The following is a 20,283-nucleotide window of genomic DNA, read 5'->3' as shown; positions in this document are numbered from 1 at the left end:
TGCACACATGCAACAAAAACGCAGAAATGAATTTGATGGTGAAGTGTAATGCACATAGTTACAAATATCAACACAACAGGATAAATCAGGACTGGCCAGCCAAGGTTGAATTTCTTGCTTGTTCAGCTTACAAGTTGGGCCGGACGGAAGTTGAGGTTGTATCTATCTTCAAAAACAGAAACACTCGCAGCAACGAATAGGTGCACGTGACACGGTAGTAAATAAAAAGATTGTCTTCTACGCAAGTTCTAGAAATTTTCATTACGTGGCGAGCTTTGACAGATTGCAGGACTTGATTTATACTTCATTTCCCACCATTTAAAATGGTATTACTACGCCATTTACTTACGTGCCTTGCCCTTAGCAACTACCTGGCCGCAGTAGCGAGCTCAAAGCTGTCTCCAAATGATGGTGTGCTTGGAAAAATTGCCCACGTCGAGACTCTTTTTACAAGAGAGGGTCCAACACCGGATGTACTTGAGCATTTCGATCATTTGATAAAGGATGTCAGGTCATATCGGACCGATAACCAAGTTGTTGAATTGGGGTACGACGAATTGAACAAGTCATTGACACAACTACTATTCAAAAGAGCCTTGATTGAAATCAGTCTCAAGAAGGAGTCCTTAGCTATCGTTGACTTGCAAGATGTTTTGAAATTGGATCCGAAGATGAAACCAGCTGAGAATAAGTTGGTGGAGATATTGGTATCGAGAGGAGACTTTACCAATTTGGAGCAATACTTGAAGGACTCTCACATACCCAGAGAATCGTCCGCTTGGGAAGCAATCGACTTGTTTCAGCACCACTGGACACAAGCAGAAAAATACTTTAAAGAAAACAAGTTTGAGGAGTGCTTGAAGGAACTTGATCAAATTGCAGTGGTTAGCACTAACAGCTATGAAGTGTTTCAGCTATACTTGAAAGCAAGCTTGCAAATGTTCCAAAACGACCCAGAAAAGAAAGTTCAGTACTTGAATGAGCCAGAAGTACCGTTAAAGAAAGTGATCGTTTCGCTACTATCGAAACTAATAATGATCAATCCAGTAAAGAACTTGCAGTATTATACACTTTTGTCAGAATTTTATCTCATCACGGAGGTTCAATTTGATCAGGCTTTCAAGACGGTGAAAAGCTGCTTGAGAATAGATAACGACTACAAGCCATGTGGCGAGTTGTCAAAGTTTTATTCCAAATTTGCAGAATTTTTACAAGATTTGGAGAATTATTCAATCAATAATGGTCATATTTACCCGAAGTTGGAGATTGAACATCAAGGCAATTTTGATAAAGAGCTCATTGACTTGAACTTTAAGAGAATCAATGATTTCTTGTTCCACGAAGATGTCAAATTGACTAGAGCAGAAAAGAAGAAGTCCTTGAAAGTGAAGACAAACTTTGAATACTTGACCAAAGTGAAGGAATTTGACAATGCATTACGTAATTCTAATCTATTATTTTACTCCGACTTGACAAAGTTGGGATGCGAGTCCTTTATCCAAATCGGTGAGTACAAGCATGGAGAAGCAGTGTGTAAGCTTGTTAAGGATAGAGAGTTTTTCCCACTTTCTGTGCCTGAGATTGATCAATTATTGAAAAGCAAGGATTATCAAGGAGCCGAACGGAAATTGCTGAGCTTTAATGGGTATGTTAGAAACACACCGTTGTTCCAAAAGAGAACGAGACCTATTGAGGAGTATCATGCAAGGATGAATCAGGAGAGACAGAGACAGCAGCAGCAAAACTTTTACAGGCAGCAGCAACAACAGCAACAACAACAAAGACAGCAGAGACAACAACATCAACAATATAGACCACCACAGAGTAAACCAAAGACCGACTACTACAAAATCTTGGACATAGGACGAGATGCCGATGACAAGACCATTAGAAAAGCGTACCGAACACAAACCTTGAAGTATCATCCAGATAAATACAAGGGAACCGACTTGACACCGGAGCAAATTGAACACAAAATGCAAGATGTCAATAAAGCGTATGAAGTATTGTCTGATCCAGAGTTGCGTGAACGTTACGATAGAGGTGATGACCCAAATGACCCGTTGAATGGCGGTGGTGGTGGCGGTGGTGGCGGTGCACATCCGCAATACGGTGGCTTCAATGGGGGAGGACAACAGTTCTCATTCAACTTCGGCAATGGAGGTGGCGGCGATTTTTTCCAACAGTTCTTTGGTGGTTTTGGTGGTTTTGGTGGAGGTGCTGGTGGAGGTGNGGTGGTTTTGGTGGAGGTGCTGGTGGAGGTGGAAATCCATTTGGAACTCACCATAAAGTCAAGATTAAAAAGAATAAAAAGACCAAAAAGAGAAATTGAGAGAGACAGAATGTGTATAGATGATAGATATAGATGTTTGAAATTAGAGGTTTCTTATTGGATGGGGGAGGGGGGGGGAAGTTGGTGAGGATTTGTAGTGAGACACGTATGGAGATGTTAATGCATAATGCATGGTTTGTCCTTTTTCTGATATGCACGACTGATGCAAAGTGCTGGCTGAAAATGTATGTGTGATATGTGATTGTGCGTTAATTATTGATGTATGGATGTGGGGGATGTTGCACTGCAAATTACTTGATAAGAGACGGCGAACAATTTTATTTGGCAACGGTTGTGCCACAGTATATCACGGCACAGCTCAACCTGTTAAAATTCAGCACCTATTGTTGCTTCACCACACTCGCTTTATTAGACACAACGCACAGAATCAACTAGCTGCTCTGGACCACGTTTCAATATGAAGTATTCAGTTTTGTTGTCCATTGCAATTGCTGTTTCCAAAGTAGACGCATTGCCTCCGCTTAAATTTTGGCAAGATGTTATTCCATTAGGCGGACAACAACCCCAAGCTAACCAAGAAGTTTTTGTTAATTCACAATCTAGTGGTGTAGATGAGAAGCAGGAGGATGTTTTGGGGTTGCAATTGCCACATTATGAAGAGTCTGAGTCGATTACAATCACCGACGTCATTGACGAGTCTGTTTATGAAAAATTACCCGAAATTGATTCTGAGTCTTTGCAATCCACAATCAAAGAAGCAAATTTGAGAAAGCGTGCTGAGTCATTGTTTAAGGTTGCCAATTACTCCACCAAGAAATATGGCCATCCAACTAGAGTCATTGGTTCACCGGGCCACTGGGCCACTATCCGGTACATCATTTCTGAATTGAAAAAGCTCGGTGGTTACTACACCATTAAAACCCAAAGTTTTGATGCTATTGACGGCCATATTGATTCCTATTCTTTATTGATTGATGGTGTGCAGCCCAAGAGTTTGAAACCGTTGGCGTTGACACCACCCACGGCTGATACACGTCCGGCACACGGGAACTTGGTGTTGGTCGAGCAGAATGGATGCTCGTTGCATGATTATCCGCATTTGACAAAGGGAAACATTGTGTTGATCAAACGTGGTGAGTGCTCGTTTGGAGACAAGTCTAGGAACGCTGGTAAATTGGGAGCCAAGGGGGCAATTATCTTTGACTCCGAAGGTGCTGTTTCTGGTACATTGGGTACACCTAATGGAGATGAAGTTGCCACTGTTGCAGTTGATGAGAAGGATGTCGAAGAATATATCAAAAAGTTGAAGGCTAATCCAAATCACAAGTTTGAAACTACGTTGTATGTTGATTCTTATGTTAAAAATATATCAACCATCAATGTTATCGCTGATACTGTATTTGGTGATCATGACAATGTTGTTTCGTTGGGAGCCCATTCTGATTCTGTTGGAGCAGGACCAGGTATCAATGACGATGGTTCAGGTACTATTTCATTATTGGAAGTTGCTCAGCAATTGACAAAGTACAAGATTAACAATGCTGTTCGATTTGCTTGGTGGGCAGCTGAAGAGGAAGGTTTGTTGGGATCGACATATTACGCTAACCATTTATCCAAGCTGGAGAACAAGAAGTTGAGATTATTTATGGATTACGATATGATGGCGTCTCCAAATTATGAATATGAAGTCTACGATGCTAACAACAAGGATCATCCCAACGGACTGGGAAATCTACGTGATTTGTACATTGATTGGTATAAACAGCATGGGTTGAACTACACATTGGTTCCATTTGATGGTAGATCAGATTACGTTGGATTTATTGATCAAAATATACCAGCTGGAGGGATTGCCACTGGTGCCGAAAAGTTGAAGGACAAAGAAGCTAAACGCAAATTTGGTGGCGACTTGGGTAAAGCGTTTGACCCATGTTACCATCAATTGTGTGATGATTTGTCAAACCCAAGTTATGAAGCATGGGGATTGAATACAAAGCTTATTGCTCATTCAGTTGCTACTTTTGCCAAGACTTTTGATGGGTTCCCCAAGAGAGAAGTAGATAAGGTGCAACAACAACTGGTTACCGGTGGTGATGCTTTGTTTACAAGAAGAGGTGATTTGTATGTTGTATAGAGTTGAAGAATGTATAGAGCTTGAAAGTGACCTACGGCACAGCTTTGATTTCGACATTGTACATTTGGTTTTCCCCAACTCCGTACAATCCTGGAGGCATCAGTTGTAGTGGATGATCCAGCTAACAATAAACACTTCGTCCTCGTGTTGAGTGGCTCCATTGCTCCTTTACTCCATTGCTCCTTTGCTCCATTGCTCCATTGCTCCATTGCTCCATTGCTCCATTGCTCCATTGCTCCTTTACTCCATTGCTCCATTGCTCTTCAGTGTGTGAAGCTGCTAGGTCATGTTTTTTTCGGAGATATATAGTCAAAATGCATACCTATACTAGTATTTCGCAAATTTTGATTCGAACGGTCTTATACAAATGTACATCTACCAAAAACCCCCCCTTCTACACCAACAAGCTTTCCTCCTCGAAAGAAACATCACCAAATTCCCAACATCCTCTGTGGTGCGATTTTGCAGTTTTTTGCACATCCACCAACTCTTCAACATATTTCTTCACTGCCGGATTAACAGTCTTGGGTTCAACAATAGCCCAACCTTGGCTAACCAACTCCTTATTGATAGTGTACGTGGCATCCTTTAAGCTTTCCTCAGCATCATATAAAATACTCTCATAGGTTGTGTTTTTTCCTGGCAATACACTAGCCACCAACTTTTTATCCAAAGTCAAGTCTTCCAAGAACTCAATGGCCGTGGTGTAGTAATCGGTGTTTCTGGGTGGTAATTGCAAGTTCTGTAAAGTGGCGCTAAATGCAAATGGAGGAATCGATGCATATTTGGTTGGCAATGAACGCAATTCCTTAACTCCGACGTAATCAATGTTTCCATAATCGATAAACGACACTTCAACTTTGCCCTTGACTACGCCCAAGCTCTTGGCACGGTAGTATTTACCGTCAAATTTAGCAGATACCAACTCGCCCTTTCTCGGAGCTTTTTCTAATCCAGCTGGTAAATCCTGCGACAGTTTGGAAGCACTTGGGGTTTGTGCATGGAAACGATCAAATTCAGATTCAAATTGATCCAACTTGTTCAAATCTTTTTGGAAATACAAGACACCATCTTCGTTTATGTGTGTTACGGCAACATCGAAAAACTCAGGCTTGGTTATGCTAGCAGTTTGTAGTTGAGACGTGGTTTTAGCAACTTCCTTTTCGGCATTAGGGTCGTATCCTTTCCAAATACCCTTTTGTTGCTCTCTCGCTTTATCTTCAGCATTGATAAGGATGGATGCTTCTGGATTGGTGTTTACGAAATCGGAAAGTTTGACCAACCCTTGTGAAACCAAATCCTTTTGAACAAGTGATGGACCGTGATACAAGTTCCCAATGAATGATCCCACTTTGTCAATATCGTAAACTTCAAACTCAATTGGTCTTTGGAAAAACTTTTTTGTGATGTACTTTACCCCTTCTTCCGAATCATCATTGGCGATTCCACCAAGAATCAAATTCAAAGTTAAGCTTTCCTTTGGGTTGAAAAGTTTGACCTTGTTCACTCTTGGCACATACAGGATGTGGAATCCGGATACTCTACCTTTTGATTTAAATCCATTCAAGAATGTTTTGGCTTTAGCTTGAGTTTCAGATGCATCGACAATTCTGGAACTGACAGTTGCAAATTTATCAAGGTCGCCATAAATACCCTTTTTTTGCTTTTTGGCAACTTCTTCCAACTCCACAAGCTTGTCCCAATTGCTAGCTCGTTCGTGTTCGGTACTTTTACCGTGCTTAATCACCGATGCAATTCCCTTGGCAACAATAGATTCCGATAATTCAGAGATGGTAACGAGAGGACGCTCTTCAATGCCCAACTCCTTATTGGCCTCTCTATACCCATCAACATGGGCTTGAAATTGTTTACCGATAAAATTGGATCGAACAAATTCACGAGCTGTAGCAACAATAGCTTGTTGTTTTGCCGAATCAGTGGTCAAGGTAGTGTCCTTCGGCTTTGGTGCCCTGATGGATGCCAATTGTACAACAGCCTCTTCATCCGAGCCGCCAGCTACTCTTACAGCTAGCGTATCAGCACCAATAACTCTCACAATGGCAACATTTACAGTGTTACCCACTTTCAACCTTGATCCCTGGCCAGCTGAAGTGCTTGGTCTAATTGCATTGGCAAAAATCCCTTTACCGAGAGCTTTTGCAGTTTGCTCCGCTTTTCTCAATTTGGACATTGTTGTTGCTCCAACAAGAGTGGATTGCCAATCAACAATCTCTGCATAACCCAACTCCAAAAGCTTTTCACTGACATCGTTTCCCAGAGGATGATTGACAACAGCAATAGGAACACCCGATTGGCTCTTGCCAATAATGGAAGCTGTCAAAGTCGCTTTGGTTGTCAACAATTTCTCCTCAATGAAAAGCTTGGCTTGTTGCGCAACTTTTACCAAGTGAGCTGGCTGGTTTGCGTCATCAGTTCTAGGCGTTTTAACACCAGCTAACAAAAAGGTAGACTCGGAAACTTTGTAGTCGTTGACATATATGTATGCCACAATACGATCTCCACTGATTACCTTTTGCACAACAAATTTCAATGGTTGTGTCTGAGACACCAGAGTTATCTCATCATCCAAGGGGCTCAATTGGACTCTTTTTAATTTCTCATTCCAAAGTCCAGCTTGTTGCTGTTTTGCTTTTGTTTCAATTTGTTGCAAATGGTCTTGCACTTCTTCGGGAACATTATCTCTCAATTTGACGTAACCGTTTGTTAACAAGTACTCAATCAATGAATCAAAAATGGGGGCTTTGAGATCGCCAAATTCTCTTGTGCCTGCTTTACCCTCAACTTTGATCTTTACCTCCTTACCAATCAACAATTGGCGAAGGTATTCCTTAGACAATACGTCGTCAATTGGTCTCACATATTGCAATGTAATTACTCTTTCCGGAGGAGGGATTTGAGTTGACTTTGGCGGAGTTACCACAACTGTATCTCCACTCAAAACGTTTTTAACTTTGGCAACGAAGACTGACATCGATGGTTTGTAGATCGTAAGGGTGGGGTATTGTTGTGGAGGGGACAATTTTTCAAATTTTTGCCAACGTTCGCGATTTTTTTACAAAAAGTGTGGACAATTTTGTAACATGAGCTGGAAATTTGAAATTGTATGAATAACCTTGTATAGAGCAAGACAACAAGATAAGAGTATTGCAAGTATTTACAGAAAAGGCAACAACAACAGCCAATAGTTGCATCTCGACACCTTTGCGTTTTTGAAGCTCTTGAATAGAAGATGGCACCGAAACTTAGATTCAGCGCTACCTGAAAAATTGGATTATCATAGAGGAGTCCCCCCCCCCGTGACTGTTTTACGTTTTTCCCTCGTCCATACTTAATGGAAGCTCTGTGTTTTGCATTTCCCCCTCATTCTATACGTGAACAATATACACTTCTATTTGAATAGTTTTTGTAGCGACATACCTTCTTCATTATTCTTTGACATAACCTTGGCAACAGCCAACTCAAAATCTTCCTGGGTAACATGGATCCTTCTTTCTCTCAATGCATACATACCAGCTTCTGTGCAAACACCCTTGACATCAGCACCAGAGGACCCATTCATTTTCTCTGCAATTTTCTTCAAGTTGATTCCTCTAGTCAAATTCATCGATCTAGAGTGGATCCTCAAGATGTCAGTTCTTGCTTGCAACGTTGGTGCCGGGAACTCAATCTTTCTATCAATTCTTCCCGGCCTCAATAAAGCAGGGTCCAAAATGTCCAATCTGTTGGTGGCCATAATGATTTTGATATCCTTGGAGCTTTCAAACCCATCCAATTGGTTCAACAACTCCAACATAGTTCTTTGCACTTCGGAATCACCACCAGAAGATCCTTCAACTCTTGATGACCCAATCGAATCGATTTCGTCCATGAAAATAATCGATGGAGCATGTTCCCTTGCCATAACGAAAAGCTCTCTAACCATTCTAGAACCTTCACCAATATATTTTTGTACCAACTCGGAACCTGAAACTCTGATAAATTTACAATCAGTGTGGTGGGCCACAGCTCTAGCCAACAATGTCTTTCCGGTACCGGGTGGTCCATACAATATTACACCTTTTGGTTGTGCGATACCCAAACTTGTAAACAATTCTGGATACTTGACTGGTAGTTCAATAACTTCCTTAATCTCCTTAATTTGTTTATCTAATCCACCAACCATATCGTAAGTAGAATCGGGAACTTTCTCAACCATCATCAATGAAACCAAAGGATCGACCTTGTTTGGCAAGATCTTGTACAAATCATGGCTGTCTGCTTTCAAACAAACTCTTATTGATGGTGTTAGTTGCTTGATATCAATATCTTTAGTCACATTTACAATGTATTTCCCCTCGGGATGGATCTTCACAAGGACCTTCTTTGTGCCCATCACCTTGATGACTTCTCCAACAAAGGAACCTGGTTCTTGTAGTAATCTCAATTCATCTTTCAACTGTCTTACACTATTGTTTAATTTATTACGTTGTGCTTCCAACCGACGCAAGTTCTGGGTTCTTTGTTGAATTTCAATCTCTGCGTCTTGTATCTGTTGTTCAAAGAAAGGTCTTATACCTCCCTCATGTACGTATGGCTTGTCAATGGTTGTTGTGCTCATATTCAATGTGGTTCTAGCCGGTGCTCTGGTTGAATGTGTATGTAGGAGTTGCGTTGCCACCAAAAGAGAGAGAGAGAGAAAAAAAAAAATTGGCGGTGTTTGCTTTAAATGTTGTTGTTGTTAAAAAAAAAAAAAGGAATAAGGAACAAAGTCGTGTAATTGTGGATGAAAAATAACAAATAAAATTGTATATCCTTTATTGATTTTGCAATATCGCGATTTTAATCAGTTGAGTAAAACTACTATAAAGAAGCAGTCTTAGATCAATGAAGATATCATCACATTGTGTTGGACTTCTTCTCGCACTAGCTGCATTTGCTCAGTCATATCAACTTTATTGCAAATGCCAGTGTAACAAATCACTGGCAATATATAAAGTTGATAATTGCAAACAATGCACAAGAGAGTTTTGTCTTGAGAAGGACTCAGAGTTGTGTGAAGTTGTATCTGATACGACACCTCCAACAAAGAAACCAGTGACAAATGACAATATAATTATTAGTTGCTATCAAGTGGAATCTATTAAAGATGCAGTGATTGTTTATACATTCTTGTTATTAATTGTAGGATTGATGATCAAGATAGTATATAGTAAGTACATAGTTTGATGAAAAGATATTTTAATGAAAGACTTGTGTGGTGTTATTGATATACACACTACTCAGTATTATAAGTGTTTGCAATTATAGTTATTAGTTATAGTTATAGTTAAACAAAAAAAAAAAATCACTCACTCTGTCTCTCTGTCTGTCTCTCTCTCTCTTGTTAACAAATTTTTTTTATTTGTTCTTTTTCTCTATTTCTTTCATTTTTAATTAAAGCTCTTCCTTCTACTTCTTCAATTAAATTTTTTTTTTTTTTTTTTATGTATTTTTTTTCATATCCTCTCTAAAACACCACACATTTTTGTTATCAAACACAGACATATATATCCTATTCTTTTAGCATAAGATATGTCTGATAACAACACCAATGACTCTAAGCAGCAGTCTGCAGCTGCTGAATCTGCTGGACCTGTTGGATCTGCTGGATCTGCTGCTCCTTCGAATGCCTCAGCTACCAAGGCAGGATTAGCATCAGGATCAGATTTGAGCCAATCATCGGCTGATCCAAAGCCTGAAAACCAGCAACAACACTTCCAGACAGGTCAGAAGTACCAAGGAAGCAACAACTACAACTACTACCCGGGTCAAGCCCAAGGTTCATTTGCTAATTCTTACGCATATGGGCAAAATCCAAATACGTACAATGGCAGCGCAAATTTTCACAACAAAAACCAATACAACAACCCAAACAAACACCACTCGGGAAACAGACAAAACTACAACCACAATGGCAGTAACAATAACAATGGCGGCAAGTTCAATCAGAACAACAACAGTAACCAAAGCAACCCCAATGCCCAAGCTAACAGAAGGCTGTTCAACAACAACACAAATAACAACAACAAACAGAACCATGGTTATTCTGCTCAACAACAGCAGCAACAGCAACAGCATCAATACATGGCGTATCCGTATGCTGCAGCTCCACAAGGGTTCCAATACTACATGCCACAATATTATGTCCCCGTGGCTTATGGACCACCAGGCTCTCAATCATATGCGTCTCCATCAAGTAGTGCTTCAAGTGGCTCAACTCCTCAATACCCTCATTCACAAATCAGAACTCCGCCAGCGTCAAAGGTCAAATTGACTACAAAGGATGGTAAACCAGTTGATTTGGAGGAGAAAAAGAAGAAAACAGCTTCGTCAACTCCAGTGGCGTCTCCGTATGTCAAACATGCATCACCTGCGGTTGCATCTGTCACTACTGAAAAACTGGAATCATCGTCTCCGGCACCTGCATCTTCTGAAGGTGCTGCATCAGTCTCAGCAGCACAAACACCTGCACAACCATCTGCACAACCATCTGCATCTACATCTACATCTACATCTACATCGGCACCTGCACCTGCACCTACTCTTTCTGCTGCTGAAGAGTTCAAGAGAAAGATTAGGGAAAGAGCTGCTGCCGCCGCCGCTGCCAAAGAGAAGCAAAAGAAACAAGACGAAGGTGTGGCCGAGAAGAAGGAACCTAAAGAGCAACCCAAAGACGATGTCAAACAGGCTAACAAAGAGGAACCAAAAGCTGAACAAGTGGAGGCAGCTTTGGAAAAGAAACCTGTACCAGAACCTAAAGAAAATGTTTCAGAACTTGGATCTAAGAATAAGGATAATGATAATGATGTTGATGCTGGTGTGGCAAAGGAGTCTGAAAAGGAGGTAATTACAAGTACTCACATTCCTGTAACATCAAGTGCAACAGAAACAGACAAAGAAGCAACTCCCACTGTTGCACCAACTGAGCCTGTTGATGATACACAGAAGGAACAGGAAGCCACTACAGAACAATCCACAAAAGAAAATAATGAACAAGAACTACCTGAAAGCAAACAAGATAAGAAGACTGAGGAGGCAAAAGAGTCCAAAGATGATGTTGAAGTAGATCGCGCAGATGCCGAAACCACAGAAGTAACAACTGGTGCTGATGATAAAGAGCAAGAGGAGGAGGAAGAAGAAGAAGAAGAAGAAGACGCAGACGACGCAGATGACGCAGAAACTACAGAAAACACCGAACCGGAGCTCAACATTACCCAATTTATGAAGAAAATTGCAGAAGTTCCAGCATTCACAAACATTTTGGATGTCCAGTACCCTGACAACTTTCACGCTGTCGACAGCTCGAGACAGATTCCTAGCAAAAAATACAGATACGATCCACAGTTCCTTATGCAATTCCGCGAAGTTGTTCAATATCCAATCGACGCCGACTTCAAAACTCGCTATGGATACTTGGAGCTTGGCCAACAACAAGCACTCAGACGCTCAGGAACTGGTAGAGACTCGTCCTCTCGTAATCTTGGTCCAGGAGGTAGACAACCAAGTAATGTGGGTCGTTTTGGTGGTCCTCATGACAAGCGTGGTGGTGGTGGTCTTGGAGGAAATGCAAGCTCTTTTGACAGCAGACAAAACTCCAGAACAGGATCAAAGAGAAGGGGTGCGTCGACTAGAGACAAGTCCACTAGGAAACCACTCCAATCAAAGAGAGGTGGTAGGGGTAATGACTCACGTGAACCTACCGAAGAAGAGTTGGCCAGAGAAGCTCCAAAACCAGCGGAGGATGTTAAACCATTGGAGAAGACAGCTAATAGATGGGTTCCAAAATCAAGGGTCAAGAAGACCGAAGTCAGGTATGCTGAGGATGGTAGTGTCATATTAGAGAAGGAGGATGTCGAAAGAAAGATCAAGTCCTTGTTGAATAAATTGACATTGGAGATGTTTAATGAAATCACCGATGAGATGTTGGACATTACAAAACAATCGAAATGGGAAACTGATGCGGGAACTATTAAACAAACGATATCTTTGACTTTCCAAAAGGCGTGTGACGAACCATATTGGTCAGAAATGTATGCCAAATGGTGTGCCAAGATGACCACCAACATTCTCCCTGAAATCAGCGATCAAACAAGCACATTGAAGGATGGCTCGCATCCATCTGGTGGTGCTTTGGCAAGAAGAGTGTTGTTGACCACGTGTCAAGTTGAGTATGAAAAAGGTTGGAGTGATAAGCTACCAACAAACCCCGATGGGTCTCCACTTGAACCTGAAATGATGAGTGATGAATACTATGCCATGGCTGCTGCCAAGAGAAGAGGGTTGGGTCTTGTGAAATTCATTGGACACTTGTACAATTTGAACATGTTGAATGATCAAGTCATTTACGTTTGTCTCAAGGATCAATGTAGCAATACCACCGATCCGTCCGAAGACAGTTTGGAGAATTTGGCACAATTGATCAAGACAGTTGGTCCGAAATTGGATGCTAACGAACGTACCAAGACTATGCTCAAGATTGTGTTTGACAACATTGCCACTATTTTGAGCAATGTCAAGTTGAGTTCGAGAATCAAGTTTATGTTGATGGACTTGCAAGATTTGAGAAAGGCAAAATGGCAAAGTGGTAAACAAGATGCACAACCTACAACCATTGAGGCTATACATAGAGATGCTGAGATTAAGAAATTGAAGGAGGAAAGAGAAAAGAGCAGAAGACTGCAGAATAGTGGAAGGTCAGCAAGTCTGCATTATGGATCTAGCAACATTGGCGGTGGTGGTGGTGGAGGAAGTGGCAGTTCGAGATCAAATTCAGGGTTTGGCTCGAACTTGGCTTCGAACTCAAACTTTTTCAGAAAATCGCCATCGGTGGGAAGATCCGATTCTAATGCTAGTAGGAGCGCCAGTGAGCGTGCAGGAAGTGGTGTAACTGGAGGTGGTAACACCGGTAATGCACCTGCAAGTGATCTTCAAAGGGATTCGTCGAGGAGGTCGGAGAATCAACAAATTAATAGATTTGCTGCGTTGGGTGGTAATGAAGATGAGGATGTTGAAGATGAAGGAGCCGCTGATGCCGAGGAGACATCATAGCGTCATCGTAAAATACAGAGTTCAAAACCTACAGAAACAGCAAAGTGAGAATGTTTTGAAGAGTTTGTACAGGCATGTAAATCAAATAAATGTACAGTATTAAATTTTTTTTTCAAAAGAGGGCGAAAGTTGCTCAAAATGTAGTGAATTATGCAATATCTCTAAAAGATGTCATGTAGCATAGTCTTAAACTCTAGCCAAGCTATCATACTGTGGGCTCATGTACACATACTCATTTTGATAATCACTAATCCTATCCTTCAAATATTTCAACAACTCCTCCACCTCCAGCACCAACACATTTATACTCAATGCATCCATCGTCGTCTGACTAATCAACCCCGGCAACGACACCAATAACCGTAGGAGATGCTCGACACCATACACATGAGCCTGGGTATGGTCCTGGGTAATGGTGTTGTTTTTCAACAAGTCCAAGTACTGCAAGTTTTCATACTTGTACAAAAGCAAGAAACTCAATGATTTGTCAAAGTAGACTTCGAGACCTTGTAGGATCTCGGTCAAGATTGATATTTGGTGCGCTTGAAGTTTTTGCGACCGCCATATCTTGTAGTCGTGGAGGATGTCTGCGACATTGTGTTGAGTGGGTAGATCCACGAGTTTCTTGTCCTTTGTGATGTATTGCCAGTCATTGACCAACAAGTACTTCAATTCCGGTGGGAATGTGAGATTAACCACTACTGGCTGTTTTTTCGTGGAGGATTTTGAGGATTGGGGTGCTGAGTTATTGGAGGAAGAAGCGGACGTACCGTTGGCTTTGGCCTTTTTATTCCCGTGAGGACCATTCCTGCTGGCTAAATCGGTTGCGCCGACGGATGGTTCTCGTTTCACTCGTTTCCTTTTGGTCAACTGTTCCAACTCCTGCTTCTTGAACTTGTTTTCTTCATTGATCTCCAAAATTCTGTCGATGCCTACCCATTCATCCCATTTCAGATTCCAGCCTTGGTAATGCAAATAGTAGCAAGTGACATTTTCCCATTTTTGCGCATTGAACTTGTGGTTTTGCAGTAATGGTTCTTGTTGTAGGTCTGCGTTCAATATGAATGAATCTTTGGCATTTTTCATCTTTAATATTTTGGCCTCGTATATGAGAGGACCGTGGTATGCGTAAACCATTTGATTTGGTTTCAAATTAGCCATTATTCAATAATATGTTTCTGTGATGGACTGGTTCAGGAGCAAGTATTCAGATGTAAATAGATATAGACAGCACCAATGTAGTTAGTTCAACGAACTTGCCTATATGAACCGTACAGGGCCTAAGGAACAAAATTTCTTTACGCGCGTGAGAGAAGGAAAATCTCTTTTGTTGAAAAAATGAGCAATACAGTTGCACACACATACACATACACACGTAGTAGCACATACAGAGAGAGAAAAGACGTCAACTTATACTTAATCAATCAGAAGCTGAGTAACCCGAAAACAGACCCACACAATCTTCCCCTTCCCCCCCTCAAAACAAATGCAATGTCCCAATCCTCCAGTATAGTAGGCGTACACTACAAAGTGGGCAAGAAAATCGGCGAAGGCTCTTTCGGAGTAATATTCGAAGGCATAAACATCTTGAACAACCAACAAGTTGCAATCAAATTTGAGCCGCGTAAATGCGAAGCTCCACAGTTGCGAGATGAGTACAGGTCGTACAGGATCTTGAACAAGACAGTAGGCATACCGCAAGCATACTTTTTCGGACAAGAAGGTGTTCATTCCATATTGATTATCGACCTTCTTGGCCCGTCCTTGGAGGACCTCTTTGACTGGTGCAACCGCAAGTTTAGTTTAAAGACAACGATATTAGTGGCTAAGCAAATGATTGAACGAGTGGAATCTATACACGAGCATGATTTGATTTATCGTGACATCAAACCAGATAATTTTCTCATAGGGAGACCAGATACGCCGGAGGCAAACCAGGTATATGTTGTTGACTTTGGGATGGCGAAACAGTATCGAGATCCAAAGACAAAAGTTCATATACCGTATAGAGAAAAGAAGGCGTTGAGTGGAACTGCAAGGTATATGTCGATAAACACTCATTTGGGAAGAGAGCAACTGAGAAGGGACGATTTGGAGAGTCTTGGACATGTCTTTATGTACTTTTTGCGGGGGTCTTTACCCTGGCAAGGGTTGAAAGCACCTACTAATAAGCAAAAGTATGAAAAGATTGGCATGAAGAAACAAACCACTTCGGTTAACGAATTGTGTTATGGTTTACCTATTCAGTTTGCTCAGTACTTGGCATACGTGAGGAATTTGAGCTTTGATGAGGCCCCGGATTACAAGTACTTGGTAGGGTTGATGGACAAGGCTATGATTACACTAGGTTTAGAAGATGATGGTCATTACGATTGGATGGATTTGAATAACGGCAAAGGCTGGGATGCCGCATTGAATAAGAAGGCCAATTTGCATGGATATGGGAATCCACACCCACCAAGAAAGTCACAACTACAGCAGCACCAGCAGCACCAGCACCAGCAGCACCAGCAGCACCAGCACCAACAGAAGAACAACAATGCCAACTCACCTTCTTTCCAACGACTCCAAAGTTATGCCAACTATTCGCTGAATCAGAAATTGCCACTTTTGGGCAAGAAGGCGGATGGTAGAAATGCAGCAGCACAGAGGAGATACGGATATCAATCCATAAATCAGGACTCCAAAGCTTCGATGTTGGTGAATGCATATCAACCTGGGCAAGAGCGGGATTTAGAGTATGGCGGTGATCGGAATGGCGTATTGAGTCCAAGAAATGACGAGGAGGATCTTCATTCAGATACTTCAAGTTTCAATAGGAAGAAGAGCCGGTCTTGTTTCTTCTGTTGTTATATATAGTATTACCAAATGGCAGACGAGAGAGAGAGAGAGAGAGAGAGAGAGAGAGAGGCTTTCGTCGGTATGCATTAGCCCGTTTGTGTGTGCGTTTGTGCTACGAAAGTGGGCAAAGTAGTGATAAAATTCAAGGTAAGTTGAATTAAGCTTAGAACTGCTCCAACTGTCGTTAGTCATTTGGATTCTTCTTCAATTAAACATGTGTAAAAGAAATACAAAATCTATACGAGCAAAACCCTACCCTTTCTTACAATTTCGAAGCATCGACAAATTGCACTCCTTGGTCAATAGATCCCTTCAACCCCTTCAATGCAACTTCAACCAACTTCTTTTCATCATCAGTAACGGTGAGTGACTTGAATGGGTCAATGAATGAGCTAATTTCTCCATTGCTCAAGTATACAGGCACTGAAAAGAAATCAACCCCTTGTAAATGGATATTGGAAAACTCCTTTCCACCAGGAATACCCGGTAAATAAATGTAAGCAGAATCTGGAACGACATCGTTCTTCAGACGGCCAGACAACGAGTCAATGACGTACTCAGCGAACCTATATCCAGCGTAAGCCATTGACAAAGTGGCGGAACCAGCACCATTCTTTGCCTTGACAACCTCGTCACCACCAAATTGGACACGGTGTACAAACGCATCGTAGTCGGATTTCTTACTGATCAACCCAACCAGCTTATTGTAGTTGATCAAGGGCACAATCGTGTCACCGGAATGACCACCAATAACGGAGATTTTGCCCTTTAAAGTGTCAGGGTTGGTGTTTGTCAATTCGCCGAAAAAGGTCTCCGCTCTAACACTGTCCAAGGTGGTAACACCAAACAATTTTCTGGGGTTGAAAACACCCAATTTCTTCAACACTTGAGCGGCAATGGGGACGGTTGAGTTGACGGGGTTGGAAATGATCAAAATGGCGGCGTTTGGCGCGGTTCTTCCAATGTTGGCGACCAAGTCTCTGATGATCGATGCGTTGATGTTGAATAAATCAGCTCTGGTCATTCCTGGTTTACGTGGGACACCAGCGGGGATGATGACGACATCGGTTCCTTTTAAAGCTTCAACGATGGCGGTCTTGTCTTGTTTGTCCTTTGGTTGGTAGCCAGTGACCACTGCTGGGGTGTTTATGTGGGACAAGTCAGCTGCAACACCCTTGGCGTTGACAATATCGAATAATGCCAACTCGGTGACATTGGTGTTTAGTTTCAACAATAAGGATAATGGTTGTCCGATACCTCCTGCTGCTCCTGCGACTGTGACTTTAACCATGGTGATGTATTATGTAATAGCAAGTGGATGATGCAGTTGTAAGCGATATATTGAATACAGTTCAAAGTTGGAAAGAATTACTTTTGGCCCAATGCAGAAGAAGTTAGGAAAAATTGTGGGATGTTGTGTTGAATAATTTGATTGTGGGTTTAAATGAAAATCCACATGCGCTATATTACATAATACATTATGTAATAATGAAGAGGGCAACGACGTGGGGTATATTTCATTTTTGTCGGCTCTTCACGTGACCTTTCTTATAACCGAAAAGCCGGGAAATGAAATTTGAAAAATGAGCTTTCTATTGTGGTAACAAGAAAGTTGTCAAGGGAAACCTGCTTCTTTGTCATCTGTGAAAGGATTTTTTTTTTTTGATTCAGCTGATGAGTAAATACATGGATATTGCTTCTTGAATATAGATAAAAGGTATTTTTTCTTTTTTTTTTTTTTTTTGCACTGTTTCGTTGCAAAACCGTAGCCAACCCAAAAGTAAGATCTCCATATCTGCCGAGATGTAGGTGGGTACGGACTCAGATAAATAGCATACACAGTAAGACTGATACCCTACGCATCACAGAGGTGAAGATACGTTAAAGTGTGGATCTACGTCCTATTTGTGCCAGGTCGTCTTGACGGAAAATTTTCGAATTTTCTTTTCTTCTCTGAACGAAAAAATTACGCAACTCCGATAACAAAGCTATCACCCAAGCAATCGGTCAGTTTGATCAATCAATCATACAGTTTGTCAGATTCAACAGGAAGTTCCCTATTCTGACCAAGCAAAGTCCATTAGCTGTATTCATAGATGCTTAAATCGGTTATATCCTTACTAGTCACCTCGGTGATGGTTTCAAATGCCATCGATTGCTCTGTCAAAGAGCTTCAACCATACAATCTCGAAAGCATCAAAGGAACCCATTCGTTCTCAACAATTAAAACCACACCACCAACTAAAACCAACATTACATGGACATTGGGTATATGTGAAGTTATATCTAGTGACAAAAAGAGTGATTTACAAAAATGCCCTCAAAACTCCGACATATGTGGAATAACGTCGATTTTGCGTGATAATGAAGACCCCATTATATCGGAAATAATTGGATTCAATTCTAATCTTCAAAAACTGTTTGATCCATTGGGAGATGAAGGTGCAGGTGGAATCAAGATTAGATACTCTGGAGTCAATTGGGGCGATTCTCTAATTGATGCTGAGGTTAGTTTTGTTTGTGATGAATCGGTAAAGGAAAGCCACAAGTTTGAATTGGATGGATGGAATGGAGAAGTTTTGAAAGTTTCCATGAAGTCCAAAGCTGCTTGTATAACCAGTGACAGCGATAAGAAGAAAAACAATGATAAGAACAAGAACTCGGATAAGAAAAAAGGTGATAATGGTGAGTCATGGGGGTGGTTTACTTGGATATTCATCTTTTTGGTGTTGTTTTTGAGTATTTATATTATTGGTGGTGCTTGGTTCCAATACAACAAAGGTAATGCCATTGATTTCCAAAGTGCACTCAAAGAGGTTCTTGAAAACTTTTTCACATTGTTGCAGGGTTTGCCTAATTTTATTCGAGAAATTCTTGAAAAGGTTGTTGGTAGAAGCAACAGCAGGGGTGACTATAGTGCTGTATAAATGGAATTATATATATATATATATATATGTACAAACTGCGAAGGAAAATCGTGTGATGTGTACGTGAATACCTCAGCAGTAACAGCAATTACAGCAGTAATTGAAAAGTCTTTCGTGTGTATAAGTTTGGACCTTCAAAAGATTAACAGTGTCAATGCGATCGTTTGTAGCTATGAGAAAGTACCAAGACGAGCTCTTGGGTTTGATACATAAGAAGGTGGTAGAAGTCACACTTATCATACTTTGTGTCTGCAAAATAAGAATACAGCAGATCACACCCTCGGGTAGTCAAAATGACACCAACTAACGCTTCTTGTTTGCAGCTGCAATTTAGCAGTGAACGGTTAAAATAATATGCTATGGTCAGAGTAAAACAGCATTCAATTATCCTCGGCTCAAGTACTTGCTTTGTGTTTAATCAAAAATTGTATTGTCGCGCGTTGTTGTTCTCTCCACATTTTGCTTCTGCAAAAGAGATTATATGCAGGATACCTGTAAAATCGTCTGACTTTAAACAAACTAACTTGTAAGCTAGAGTTGCCCACTTTATCCATTGACGGAATCTCAGTACACGATATGACAAACATACGAATCCACGGGACCTTTGACTTTGCTAGTATAGTATAGTATATATTATGCTTAATTGGTGTCCTGAGAAGCATGTGAATTATTATTTCATATAAAGTCTTCTTTCCAGTAATGCGCGCGTAGTTTACTGGAGAGAGATCACAATAAAATAACCTTCACAAAGAACCAGTTGTACTTTCCATCAATAGTAGTCTCTATGACAACTTGTCTAGGGTGTCAGTTCTGTAACATGAAGGATACGAAGCCCTATTACCGAGCTTAGCTACTTCACAGACAAGTGCGTATTGAAAATCGTAGCAGTTAATCAACCCAAGCATATAAGCGCGTTTATTTATGTAAATAGAGGACCTATACTTTTTAAGCATAGTGTAAGCTAGAACACGACCCAATCAGGTATAATAGTAGCAGCAGTA

The 20,283-nt window shown here is 41.1% G+C and overlaps 8 protein-coding genes across 8 annotated transcripts; 4 read left to right on the top strand and 4 right to left on the bottom strand. All coding sequences in view use genetic code 12, as the record gives it.

The window, feature by feature from the left end:
• Positions 1-323: 323 nt before the first annotated feature.
• APE3 (Ape3p) lies at positions 324-4,427 on the top strand (the record flags this gene model as incomplete). Its single annotated transcript, XM_051754284.1, has 2 exons — positions 324-2,255; positions 2,706-4,427. 2 exons carry the CDS (start codon positions 324-326, stop codon positions 4,425-4,427), a joined length of 3,654 nt encoding a protein of 1,217 aa, XP_051606876.1.
• Positions 4,428-4,821: 394 nt separating this feature from the next.
• KGF57_004741 (uncharacterized protein) lies at positions 4,822-7,419 on the bottom strand (the record flags this gene model as incomplete). Its single annotated transcript, XM_051754283.1, has 1 exon — positions 4,822-7,419. One exon carries the CDS (start codon positions 7,417-7,419, stop codon positions 4,822-4,824), a length of 2,598 nt encoding a protein of 865 aa, XP_051606875.1.
• Positions 7,420-7,836: 417 nt separating this feature from the next.
• RPT6 (proteasome regulatory particle base subunit) lies at positions 7,837-9,045 on the bottom strand (the record flags this gene model as incomplete). Its single annotated transcript, XM_051754282.1, has 1 exon — positions 7,837-9,045. The coding sequence occupies one exon, from the start codon at positions 9,043-9,045 to the stop codon at positions 7,837-7,839; it is 1,209 nt and encodes a 402-aa protein (XP_051606874.1).
• A 953-nt stretch (positions 9,046-9,998) lies between these two features.
• Positions 9,999-13,514, top strand: TIF4631 (translation initiation factor eIF4G; the record flags this gene model as incomplete). Its single annotated transcript, XM_051754281.1, has 1 exon — positions 9,999-13,514. One exon carries the CDS (start codon positions 9,999-10,001, stop codon positions 13,512-13,514), a length of 3,516 nt encoding a protein of 1,171 aa, XP_051606873.1.
• Positions 13,515-13,700: 186 nt separating this feature from the next.
• Positions 13,701-14,675, bottom strand: EAF3 (Eaf3p; the record flags this gene model as incomplete). Its single annotated transcript, XM_051754280.1, has 1 exon — positions 13,701-14,675. One exon carries the CDS (start codon positions 14,673-14,675, stop codon positions 13,701-13,703), a length of 975 nt encoding a protein of 324 aa, XP_051606872.1.
• Positions 14,676-15,005: 330 nt separating this feature from the next.
• KGF57_004737 (casein kinase) lies at positions 15,006-16,373 on the top strand (the record flags this gene model as incomplete). The annotated part of the gene is made up of 1 exon (XM_051754278.1): positions 15,006-16,373. The coding sequence occupies one exon, from the start codon at positions 15,006-15,008 to the stop codon at positions 16,371-16,373; it is 1,368 nt and encodes a 455-aa protein (XP_051606871.1).
• A 244-nt stretch (positions 16,374-16,617) lies between these two features.
• On the bottom strand, positions 16,618-17,646 carry MDH1-3 (malate dehydrogenase; the record flags this gene model as incomplete). The annotated part of the gene is made up of 1 exon (XM_051754277.1): positions 16,618-17,646. One exon carries the CDS (start codon positions 17,644-17,646, stop codon positions 16,618-16,620), a length of 1,029 nt encoding a protein of 342 aa, XP_051606870.1.
• Positions 17,647-18,451: 805 nt separating this feature from the next.
• KGF57_004735 (uncharacterized protein) lies at positions 18,452-19,282 on the top strand (the record flags this gene model as incomplete). The annotated part of the gene is made up of 1 exon (XM_051754276.1): positions 18,452-19,282. One exon carries the CDS (start codon positions 18,452-18,454, stop codon positions 19,280-19,282), a length of 831 nt encoding a protein of 276 aa, XP_051606869.1.
• Between the last annotated feature and the right edge of the window lie 1,001 nt (positions 19,283-20,283).

The sequence above is a fragment of the Candida theae genome (assembly GCF_024610275.1).
Source record: "Candida theae strain CBS 12239 chromosome Unknown scaffold17, whole genome shotgun sequence".
Taxonomy (NCBI): Eukaryota; Fungi; Ascomycota; class Pichiomycetes; order Serinales; family Debaryomycetaceae; genus Lodderomyces; species Lodderomyces theae.
This window is presented reverse-complemented; position numbering and strand designations above follow the sequence as displayed.